The following is a 12,109-nucleotide window of genomic DNA, read 5'->3' as shown; positions in this document are numbered from 1 at the left end:
TTCCGCAGTGTATTTAATATAAATACATAGAAACACATGAAAGTGTCATTTAACACAGCGGCCCCCAACCGCAGCCTGGTACCGGTCCGTGGGTCCCTTGGTACCGGGCAAATCGAAAAAAAAAAGATATTTCGAAAAATGACCGGATACATCCGTCTGTGCGTAGCTGACACATGTCAGGAGGTTCTGTGATACGTTACCCCAAAAATGAAACTTGAAAGTCCGTTTCAACTCGGTGTTCTGGATTAAAATCAAGGCAGAGTAGACTGAGATCGCCAAAAAAGCTCTGAAACCCTGACTCCATTTCAACATCCTGTCTTTGTGAAGCGGGTTTTAATGAAGTTACAGAGTGCACATACAGGTTTAAGTTAAGGAGTAGAGTCAGTAGACTAGACATAAACACACGTCGGGGGTCGGTCTTTTTCTCCCGCCATCCCGAGATGGGACCGGCTCTAGCAGAGAAACAAGCTCAGGGCTCCCACTAATTCGGCGTAATGGTGAGTTGTATCTTTATGCCGGTGGTATCATTTACGTCATATTTATGACGTCATATTTTTGACGTCATATTTTTCGCTCATCATCACTCATCATACAATATTTTTGATGTATCATATTTATAGAATAATTTGAACACATACGTTATTATATTACAGTTTAAGTACTTTTCTTTTACTATATTTCACTGCAGCAGAATATAATATATTATATTATACTATTATAATTATTGATGCATTAACATGTTCACTTTATATAATCTATAATAAATAAGCTAGATCAGCCAACTTTCTGTGGCAGCCTTTACACATCATTTATTAGTTTATTGTATCTAATAATAGAGTAACCGGAGATTTTATTTTGAAGGTGTCTACAGGAAGTGCACGTGCTCATTGTCGCTGACGTCACACGGCTTGCCCTGTCAGACAGCGTGGAGGGGGCGGGGCCTCGGTGGTCAGTCCTGAGGAGCAGCGGGAGGAGTGGCAGCAGCAGCAGCAGCAGCAGCTCAAGCCGACGCTCTGCTCCTTTGTGACGGACACACTCCCCGCTGCTGCCGCAGGGCATGCTGGGACTCACCTGGACCAGGACCCGGCTGGACCGGGACTGATTCACCGAGTTCATTTCCCCTGTGCGTCCGCAGGAGGACCGGGAGCATCAGAGACCAGTCTGATGGTCTGGGTCTGGATCCACTTTTTACTGGACCAAATGATCCTGCAGAGACCCTCTAGACCCTGATGCTGCAGAGACCCTGAGGTCATGTCCTCCAGGGAGCGGCTGCAGGCCACCGTGTCCGGGCTCGGGGAGCTGGACTACCTGCGCATGCGACAGGAGGTGCTGGTCCAGGCCGTGCTGGAGCTCCAGGAGGAGGAGGAGGAGGAGCAGCGGAGCTCCAAAGAGAAGCTCCTGGAGGAGAACGTCCTGCTGCTCAGGAACCAGCTGGTAGGTTCTGACCCGCCTACCTCGTGACCTCTGACCTCTCTGAAAGACTCAGGTGTAAGCAGTGAGGACAGAGGTCAGCCATCTTTTATTTTGACTTTTAGCAGCCTGAATAATATGAGACAATTACTAGTCAATATATTCTGTCCCTCTGTCCCTCTGTCCCTTTGTCCCTTTGTCCCTTTGTCCCTCTGTCCCTCTGTCCCTCTGTCCCTTTGTCCCTTTGTCCCTTTGTCCTTCTGTCCTTCTGTCCTTTTGTCCTTTTGTCCTTTTGTCCTTCTGTCCTTCTGTCCTTTAGGCCTTCTGTCCTTCTTTCCCCGTGTTTTTATTGGAGACGTATTTGGACTCCGGCTGTTGTTTCACATGTTTGTGCAGACAGCTGATCTCCTGTGAGGACACGGTCCTGTTTTCAGGATCCTGTTTCTGGACTCTGTCCGTCCCACTGACCCCCCCCCACCCCTCTGTCAGCAGTAACACATGCAGATTCCTGTGAGCTGGCAACTCTGCAGATCCACTTTCAGCTCTGAGACCAAGCATCTGAAACCAGGAGGTGGAGAGCAAACACAGAGCTAGAAGAAAGAACCAGGAGACCAAACACAGAGCTAGAAGACAGAACCAGGAGACCAAACACAGAGCTTTTAGCACTGTTACTGTTGTGAGCACTGTTAGCATCATTAGTTACACGATGAGAGTTGTGTGGAGGCAATAGAAATGCTCTGAGGTTCGAATTGAGTATCTTTTAAGCCTCATTTCTCTGCGAGGTTCGACTCAACTCGATTGGTTCTTTTCCATTAGTAAAAGATCTTTTGCTCCCACCTCGGTCGAGGTTCACACTGATACTAGAAGGAGGAGTTAAAACACTGCAAACATCTGATTGGTCAGAGAGACCTGTCACTAGGGTAACAGTGATTCCTGCACAAACCTATTTTTAAATCCCATCGTCAAGAACAGCAGTTCTTTTATTCTTTTAGAAATGTCAGCGTTCTCATGCAGACCTTCCTCAGTGGGAAGACCTACTGAGATCAATCTGAAACTGATCAGCTATTGATCGGACGTGTTCTAGTCCCCTCTGGGATCAGGACTCTCATGGTGTCTCACTGTGTCCATCAGAACTGTCTGAGGAGGAGAGACGCTGGACTCAGTCAGTTTCAGGAGCTCAACCGGCAGATTAGTGACCTGCGATTGGACAGCGAGGCGGAACATGACCAGCTGGAGACGGACAGTCGACCCAGTTCAGGTAGCAGAGGGGTGGGACTTGATCAAAGAGAGAAGATCTTCTTCAGTGTTTCATCTGCACACAGACAGATATTTGTCTCTCCTCCCGTCTGTGTCTCCTCCCGTCTGTCTCTCCTCTTGTCTGTCTCTCCTCCTGTCTGTCTCTTTCAGGTTTCTATGAGTTGAGTGACGGTGTCTCTCTCTCCAACTCATCAAACTCCGTCTTCAGTGAATGTTTCTGTTCCACGGCTGAAGCTGATGGACGTCTTCGGTCTGCAGGTACACAACTACACGACTACGACACGACTACTATACGACTACTACACGACTGCTACACGACTGCGCAGGCATGTGCACAGACATTTTGGGGAGCAGGTGCTCAAACCCTCCAAAAAAGGCACCCATCGCCAAAATTATTTATGAAATTAAAAATAATAAATATAAATAAAAAACATAGGATATTTTCAACTTATATATTTATTTTTGTTAACAAACTATCTCAAATTATCAAATTTAATAAATAAATGAATAACAGGCAACTTTCCGTGTCCTCTCCTGACCAGGAACAACAGTAGGTAAAGGAACCATGAGTTTTTTTCCTGTCATGCAGGCAGCGCCATTAGGTGTGAATTTATATTCAGTAGGCTGCTTAATTTAATTATCCTAAAAACACAGAGATTTTCTACCTGCCCACATCCCTGTCCCAGGGCATCACATTAGGAACAACTCCCTAAATAAAGATAGTAAAAACCCTTTCACAGGGAAAACAGGAAGAATCCTTCAGGAGAGCAACAGAGGAGGATCCCTCTCCCCGGATGGACAGAAACAATAGATGTCATGTGACCAGAATAAATAACGTAACGGAGTTACAGCACATACCATGAATATGACAGGAATTGAATAAACGGCACTCTGCTGCATTAAAAAATCCCTTCAAAATAAAAGCACAGGGTTTGTTTTTTTTGCTCATGCAAAGGCCCGTGAAAGACTGACAATGGCTCCGCGAACGACATTAAACATGACAAACGTCAGTAAACAGCTGGACAATGCTTTGAAATCACAGATTTCGTGAGTTTTTTGTTTGTTTATTTTTTTAGGAAACGTCGGACCAGTTGCGACGTAATGTTTTCAGCGGCGCTAATGTTGTGGTTACTTTATCACCAAACAACGTCGGGGGATTGCACAAACACCGTCATTACCTGTTTGTCTGATGCTGCGGGTCAGAGAACAAGTAGGCTGCACCCGTTTGGCCTGGCGCTCAGCACTGTGTGAGCACTACGTGGAGGAGGAGGAGGAGGAGGAGGAGGACAAGGAGGAGGGGCGTGGCGGGGGCTTGTGAGCGCCGCGGTGCATGTCGGGGCGAAATTCTCACAAGAACTCAAATAAATGCCCCGTCAGATATCAAAACACATTTGGGGGGAATTGATGACAGAGAGAGTAATTTTTATTCTTAAATACCAATGAATGAAGAAAAGAAATTGGGCTCCAGCAGAAGGGGCACTTTTCTCATCCAGGGCAAAAGGGCAGGTGCTTGAGCACCACTAGGGGTCTATCTGTGCACGTGCCTGCGACTACGACACGACTATTACACGGCTACGACGCGGCTACTACGCGGCTACGATGCGACAGGACTACTACAGGACTACGATACGACTACTACAGGACTACGATGTGGCTACTACGCGACTATGATACGGCTACTACGCGACTATGATACGGCTACTACGCGACTATGATACGGCTACTACGTGACTATGATACGACTACGACGCGGCTACTACGCGGCTACTACGCGACTACGATGCGACAGGACTACTACACGACTACTACATGACTACTACATGACTACTACGACAGGATTACTACACAACGACTACGACACGCTGCCCAATGCTACACGCTGCTGCCCGCTGCTGCCCGCTACTGCCTGGTGCTACACGCTGCTACCAGGGCTGCAACGATTAGTCGACGCGTATTTTTATCGTCGACACATCGTATATAATAAAAAGTTCATTCGGCATTGCAATGCACTACATCAGGGGTGCCCAATACGTCGATCGCAATCGGCCGGTTGATCGCAGAGGTAGTGCGGGTTGATCGCATGCCATTAAAAAAGAAAAAAAACTTTATCATCAAACCCAGCTCCTGGTGTGCAAATTAATTTCAATCACCACGGACACTGCAATGGTCAGTCGCAAGTGCAGGGAGAACGATGTTTTCCTCGACTTCCTTAATTACCACTGCATAATACACCAACAAGCATTATGCGCTACAATGCTAAACATGAAAGAGATCATGGATGTGGCAACGAAGAGCCCAACAGAACTTGACGGTGTGCCCTACACAGAGTAACTTGACAAGTGTCTGTCAGAGTTTATTTATGTGTCAGCCTTTCCCAAATGAAAAATATTAAGTCCAAACACCGTTCTACCATGACTGATGACCATTTGGGCTGCCTGAGGCTGGCTACCAGCAGCTACTCTCCGGACTCTGCTCAAATTCTAACATTTTGAGTCATTATTTTAATTTGCTATGGTAAATAGTCATTAAATTAGTCGATTAATCGAAATTTTTTTTCGATAGATTAGTAGATTATGAAAATAATCGTTAGTTGCAGCACTAGCTGCTACACGCTGCTACCCGATGCTACATGCTGCTACCCACTCCTACGTGCTGCTACACGCTACTACACACTGCTACACGCTGCTACGTGCTGCTACATGATGCTACACGCTTCTACACGCTGCTACTTGCCGCTACACGCTACTACGCGCTCCTACACACTGCTACACGCCACCGGTCCAGCAGCCGGTTCTCCTCCGTAATAAAGTCTTAAAGTCTTAAAGTCACAGAGGTCTGATTAAGTCATAAGGGGTTCTCTTCCTCCCTTAGATGAGCTGGCCAGCTGTTTGGACTGTGACGGTTTGGTCGGAGGACTTTGTGGCGACTCGTCCTCCTCAGTCCGCCACTCGATCTTGGCTCCTGACCCGGCATCCCTGGACCCGGCCTCCCTGGACCTGGCATCCCTGGACCCGGCCTCACGAGTGGACACCCAATCTAAGTACCACTGCAACCTGATGACCCAAAATGGCAGCAACATTTACCGCTACCCGAGCCCGCTGCACGCCGTGGCCGTCCACAGCCCTGTCTTCCTGCAGATGGTGGGTCCTGGAGGTCACGGAGGTCCTGGAGGTCCCGGCAGAGACGTTGTTGTTGAAGAACTCAAACCAGAATCCTCTGTTTCTGCTTCAGCTTCTCTTGTGTCTCAGAGCTCTTCTTGGCCGGCTTCCTCCTCCTCCTCTCTTCCTCCTTCCTATAAGCGACTGGACAGCTACATCTCCAGCCTGCTGCACCGGCGGGCCCCACCCTTCAGGACCAACAGACCCAGGACCAGTATTAGCGTTGACCCGGCAAAGAGCACCCTGAGGCAGGCCAGCCTCATTGTGAGGCAGTGGTCTGGGTCGGGTTTCGGGACTCTGAGGGGTTCTGAGTTCAAACCCACCGGGCCGACTAGAGGAGCATCAGCAGGAGGTGCCGCCCCGTCGTCTCAGAGGCAGTGGACTGTGGACAGGAGATCTGAGGAGACCCAGAAGGTTTTCCCAGATCACAGTGTTGACTCAATGCAAAATATCTTCAGGAGGAACAACAAGGACTCGGCAAACAACCAGAACATCTCTCCTTCTGGGGTTGGCCTCCAAAGAGGCTCTTCTGTCACACTTCCTCCTCCCTCAGCAGTGGCAGACCTCAGGGAGCTTGGGAGCCCCAAAGCTAACTCCTCCCCCAAAGAGACCAAGCAGCCATGTTGCCCTTCGGACGCAGACCTGCTCCTCAAGTCACCAGTTATCAAAACAGCTGCTCCCAAGAACAGCCCGAAGCCTCCACACACTGTCCCCCTAGATGAGGTGGATAGGTCAGTGCCCATGGTCGCCAGGCGAGGTTCCTCCTCCCAGAGTCAGGATGGAGGAGGAGGAGGGAGTCACATGGTTAACGCCAAGTGCATTCCCGCCCAGCGGCACACCTTCAAACTCCGCAAGGGCAGCAAGAATGTGAAGACGGTCAGGATGAAGACTGGCAAGACGATGAGGACAAGTCGAGGCTCTGAACACAACGAGTCTCCGTCAGAGAGGAGAAGGGACGAGTCCGCCCACAGGGACGGATCTAAAACGTCCCGGCGGTTGGACGACGGAGGCTCCGTCAACACTAAAGTCTCCAAGAGAGCCGGCGGGTCTCACGACGTGTCTGATCGGGACAAACTGACCACGTCGGCAAAAAGCAGTGTGCATTCAGGTGTGTCTAGGCACCACCACCATCACCATGGTCAACACCATCACCATGGTCAACACCATAACCATCACCATGGACACCACAAACACCACCACCATGGACGCGACCAAGTCGTGGACGTTGCCAAACCGAAGCACAAACCGAATGATTACCGGCAGTTTTGTGCGATCGCTGAGGTGCCGAACGATGAGGCGTTCAGGCGCGCTCAGAGAAAGGAGCTGTTGATCCCTTCTGCAGCCGGTGTGTGTGCCCCCCCCCCCTCAGCAGGTGAGCAGCCCGTACTCCTGTGTGGCAGGAAGTGACTCTGAGTATTCGGCAGAGTGTGAGTCTCTCTTCCACTCCACCATCGCCGACTCTAGTGAGGACGAGCGGTCCAACTGCACCACCAACTGCTTCGGAGACAACGAGTCTGGTGAGGAGGAGTATGCGGAGGAGAGCTCCACCAGCGACACGAACGAGAGTGGTGGGGGCGGGTCTGGTGGGATGGGCCGGGGGCGGAGCCAGTCAGGGCAGGAAATCACTCCGGCGAAGGCCTTCCTTAAGATCAAGGCCTCCCACCACCTGAAGAAGAAGATCCTCCGGTTCAGGTCGAGTTCTCTCAAGCTCATGACCACCGTGTGAGTACCTGAGACACCTCCTCCCACCTGACTACCTGAGATACTTCCTCCCACCTGAGTACCTGAGGTACTTCCTCCCACCTGACTACCTGAGATACTTCCTCCCACCTGAGTACCTGAGATACTTCCTCCCACCTGAGTACCTGAGATACTTCCTCCCACCTGACTGACCTGAGATACTTCTTCCCACCTGAGTACCTGAGATACTTCCTCCCACCTGACTGGCTCTGGGTGATCCAGCTCAAGGCCATGAAGCAGACGAATGGTCGTTCTTCAGAAAGCAGTGCAATGTCTCCTAAGGCGTGTCTTAGTGTCCCCACAATGTTCTTCCTGTGTCCCTGTGCTGTGTTCAGGGTCTACGTCGTGTGTTTCTGCATTTAGCTCCTGATCTGCTCCCCAACATGCCAAACGTCTGTAAATGCTTCTCTTTGTATGACGCAGTCCTTGTTATGTTTTGATGAAAGCTATTTAAAACCTAATATATTTGCTTGCTTCTTTTTGGCGGTGGCATATAGTGCTGACAGACAGCTGGTCGTTGTGTTTAACACACACCTCCACCACCTGGTCCACTGTCTGATAGACAGGCTTCCTGCTCTCAGGTCAGTGGAGGGAACCCGACTCCTTAAGCGGCCATTCAGGAGAATATATAAAATAAATCAAGTAGAACGTTTTCTCAGTTCCACAAAATGGATGTCTGGTCGAAACCCAGAATAAGTTGGTGGTCCAGAATTACATCTGCTACGATGGGAAACCAAGTCACGAACATACTGGTGGGACCTTCATTGGAGGACGTTTGTGAAAACATCAAACACTCAATGTTCACCATCAGGGGGTCATTTATCAGGATGTGTTAGCTTAGCTTAGCACAAAGACTGGAAACAAGGGGAAGCCGTTAGCATTGCTCCACCAATATGGAACATGTTGGCTTATTAAACATGTAGAAATGTAAATGTGAACAGGAGACGGCGGTTTTAGCAGCAGTTAGCATTCAGACTTTTAAAGATTCAACAGAGGGGCGTTTACTGACCGGTTTTGTATCAGAGAACTAAACAGTGGCGGCTGGTGGCAATTTTTTTTGGTGGGCCATCTAATCCCAGTATGACGCAATGCAAAAAAAGGTATCATGCATTACTACTTTGCAGTTAAATATTTAACATTTATTCCAACACTTGACATAATAAGTACATCTTATTAATACAATTCAGTATATTATAAGTAGGGATGGGCATCGTTTTGATCAACCGGTTGATCTGGGACCAGGTGTTTTACCTGTAGTTTCTCAGCCAAAGGTCTTCTCTCAAACGGGTGTTGGAGGAGAGATTATACAGAGTTAGTGTTTGTTTTTCTGTGAAGACCAGTGGCTCCAGCTCGCTGCTGTCATGTTGTTATCATGGATGGCGCGCGCCTCGTCTGCCCGAGGAGACAGAGACACGGGAACGCGCAGCCTTGTGCTTGATGAGAATAGCCCTCCTGGAAGTCTTTTTTAGGGTGCTGATTGGATGAATTGTATGTCATTCATGTATTTCTTTAATCAGTGATTGGCTAAACTGCGTATTAGACCCGTCTTCCTTGGGATAGCCCCACGACGTGGACGAGCATTAGAGACGTACTCGAGCAGAGAGTAAGTGCATGAGCAGAGCAGGACAAGCAGGAAAAGCATATATTTGGCGAAGATATCCTATTTTTAAAATATTACTGGGTATATTCCAAAGCTCAAAAACACAAATATAGACAATTTGTACAATTTCTTAATATTTTTCTTTTTGGTAGCTCAAGGTTGGTGGGGCCAAGCCCCGTTGCCCTCTATGGGCCGGCCGCCACTGGAACTAAACGCTGATTTTGAAAACAGACTTTATTTCAGACATCTAAACAAAGACACATTTAAAAAAGATGTGCGAACAGGAAGTGGACAATTGCTGACTCATAACTCCCATTTGAGCTCCATGCTCTTATTGTTGAGTCATTTTATTTTGTGATCTAATTACTTAATTTTCTGCAGATTGTCATTCTTGTTAGCTTCTGATAGCGGTTTCCTGTCTTTGTGCTAAGCTAGGCTAACCACACTGGAAGCTAACATTGAGATATCTCTAAATGTCTTTTAATGGGATTTACACATAAACTAGCAGTAGTGTGGTTTACACAGGAAGCTATTGACTGAGATGTTATCTGTAAAAACGTTTTATTTCAAGCTTTACAGCCAAAATCCTTGAACCCAAAGTGAAGCTTGAGTCCTGGTGAGCTCCTCCGGTTGCTTCCCTCCTGTAAACGATCACACTGTGGCTGGTGTGACTGATGTGACTGTATGCCGATGCTGAAACTGTTATGCTTCATTAAACGAGGACTTTGACTTTAACGATTCCTTGTTCTGGATTCTTCTGCTCCTCTGACTGGTCCGAATTGTACTCCAGTAAGAAGCCGTCGCTGACGCTCAGCCGACCACGAGACTTTTACACCGTTTGTTACGCTGATGTGACTCCTGACCCCGACCCATCTGCTCATCATTTATTCACAGCAGCAGTGAGATGACAGCATGTTAGCATCGAGCTAACAACAACACATGTATCTATGGTTGTGTTTCTGGTTGTGCGTCTGGTTGTGCGTAGTTGTGTCTCTGGTTGCGTGTCTGGTTGTTTGCTTTGGTTGTGTCTTTAGTTGCGTGTCTGGTTGTTTGTTGTGGTTGTGTCTCTGGTTGTGTTTCTGTGGTCAATAGTAAACATGAATACATCAATATGTGTTCTAAAGTTAGAAACTGTTTGTCAATCAATTTTGTTGTTTTTGTTGCATGTTTTGTGTCTGCAGTAAGAACAATTTATTTTGAGATATGGTGCTTTTATTTTGAAGGCGGAACAACATAGTTTGAAACGGAAGTCATATTGCGCCGTTTAAAAGCTACGTCAATTTTAATGGAAAAAGAAGCTTTTAAGTTGGTTTTGGAATGAATCAACACATTTTAAATCATCAGTCAAAGTGCAAGACCATCTGTCGTAGGAGTACGCCACACACACACACACACACACACACACACACACACCGCCAGGGCCTGCTAAGCCTTCTCTAATGGCCAAAACAGAATCACAAAGTTTACCTTTAAATTTACATTTTTATTTATAATTAAAAGTTACATCTATTTCATAATTTAATTGTTTTTCACAAATACACTGCATGTATTATACTTATTTTTCCCTATTAGCTTATTTTCTCATTGTGCGGCTCCTGTGTTCCTCTGTTGCTCTGCCTTCAGCCTGCTGGCTGGCAGCAGGCTGAAGGCAGAGCAACAGGGCGCATGTGCGGCTGCTTGTTAAAGGTCTGCTCACAATCACATTTCACCTTCTTTATAGAATCGAGAACCGGTTAAACTATATGAATAGGCCTTCTAGCTGGTCATTCAGCGTGACCATTAGCGTGCGCTGCGATTGGTCAATGGTACTGCGGCAGTAGGTGGCGGTAATGCACCTTTTGTTGGATAAATCCACCTTTAAACCCAAAAAGAAGATGAAGAAGCGAAAAGCTACCTTGGGTGCATCTAAATTGTCGTCTTCTCGATTGAACCGGAAGTGGTTCTGCGCCGCCATCTTGACGGCGGTCCCAAAGCTCTTATTCTACTCGGAGGAGCGAGGAGGGAAAGGGAGGAGCCATGATTGAGGAGCTCCGAGAGCAGGCTCCCAGGAAGTGTTTTAACGCTGGACACGCCCCCTCACTGTTCATCTGTTATGTGATTGGACACTGCAGCTTATGCTACGGCCTGCCTTGTGTGCCTAGGGGTACACAGGCCTAACACACATACATAGCCTTGGCAAAGGTGGAACAAGGAAGGGAAACGACAAGGCAGATGAGATGTTCAAGCGGCAATAAATATAATTTATTGACAGCTGATCAGTTAACAAAAAGGTAAATTAACTCAAATGGAAGCAATAGGCCTCAGGGTCTCCAAGGCCAAAACAACAAAGAAAAACCCCCATACTAGCTAGAACAAAGTATTTCTTGCCTATCATGGAACAACAATAACAACTGACCTCCCTGTCTAGCCACAAAACAGGAGAAAACAGAAGTGACAACAAAAATGGCAGAGAACCCCTACACAGCTTCCCCCAAAATGTTACAAATGGTAGCCTGCACTTCAGGCACCATCCAACCTCAAGTTCGACCGCTCGCAGCTCAGAGAGGAAGAGAGCGAGAGCACTGGATCTGGGTATCTATATCATCAGCCCACTGATTGCCTGATAAGCTCCAGGTGCACCAGATCTGCAACAATTAGACAGCAAAAGGGCGGAGTTAAATCAGGGGGCATTGCGTATCCCAAAAGGCATCACAGTGTACTGAAGAAAATCATCGGGTGTGACAAAAGCGGCGATGTCAGACGGTCTGCTGAGACCCTCAGCTCCTTTAAATCCAGATTGAAGACTTTTCTGTTTGCTGTTGCCTTTAATTGAACCAGATCCAATTGCTGCATCTCACTAATGCATTTTATTTCTTAAACTACACTGCAACTTTTATCCAACTTTTATTTTGCTTTTTGACTGTTTTAATGTTTTCTTAACGGTTTTTAATTCTGCATTATGTTT

General features: G+C 47.5%; 1 protein-coding gene across 1 annotated transcript; it reads left to right on the top strand.

The window, feature by feature from the left end:
- Positions 1-1,251: 1,251 nt before the first annotated feature.
- dact1 (dishevelled-binding antagonist of beta-catenin 1) lies at positions 1,252-7,551 on the top strand (the record flags this gene model as incomplete). Its single annotated transcript, XM_079225828.1, is given in 5 exon segments — positions 1,252-1,434; positions 2,542-2,668; positions 2,818-2,925; positions 5,539-7,154; positions 7,156-7,551. Coding segments are annotated over 5 exon segments (2,430 nt in total).
- Between the last annotated feature and the right edge of the window lie 4,558 nt (positions 7,552-12,109).

Source organism: Taurulus bubalis, assembly GCF_910589615.1.
Source record: "Taurulus bubalis genome assembly, chromosome: 1".
Lineage (NCBI taxonomy): Eukaryota > Metazoa > Chordata > Actinopteri > Perciformes > Cottidae > Taurulus > Taurulus bubalis.
The sequence above is the reverse complement of the archived record's forward strand: the minus strand, read 5'-3'. Positions and strand labels throughout refer to the sequence as shown.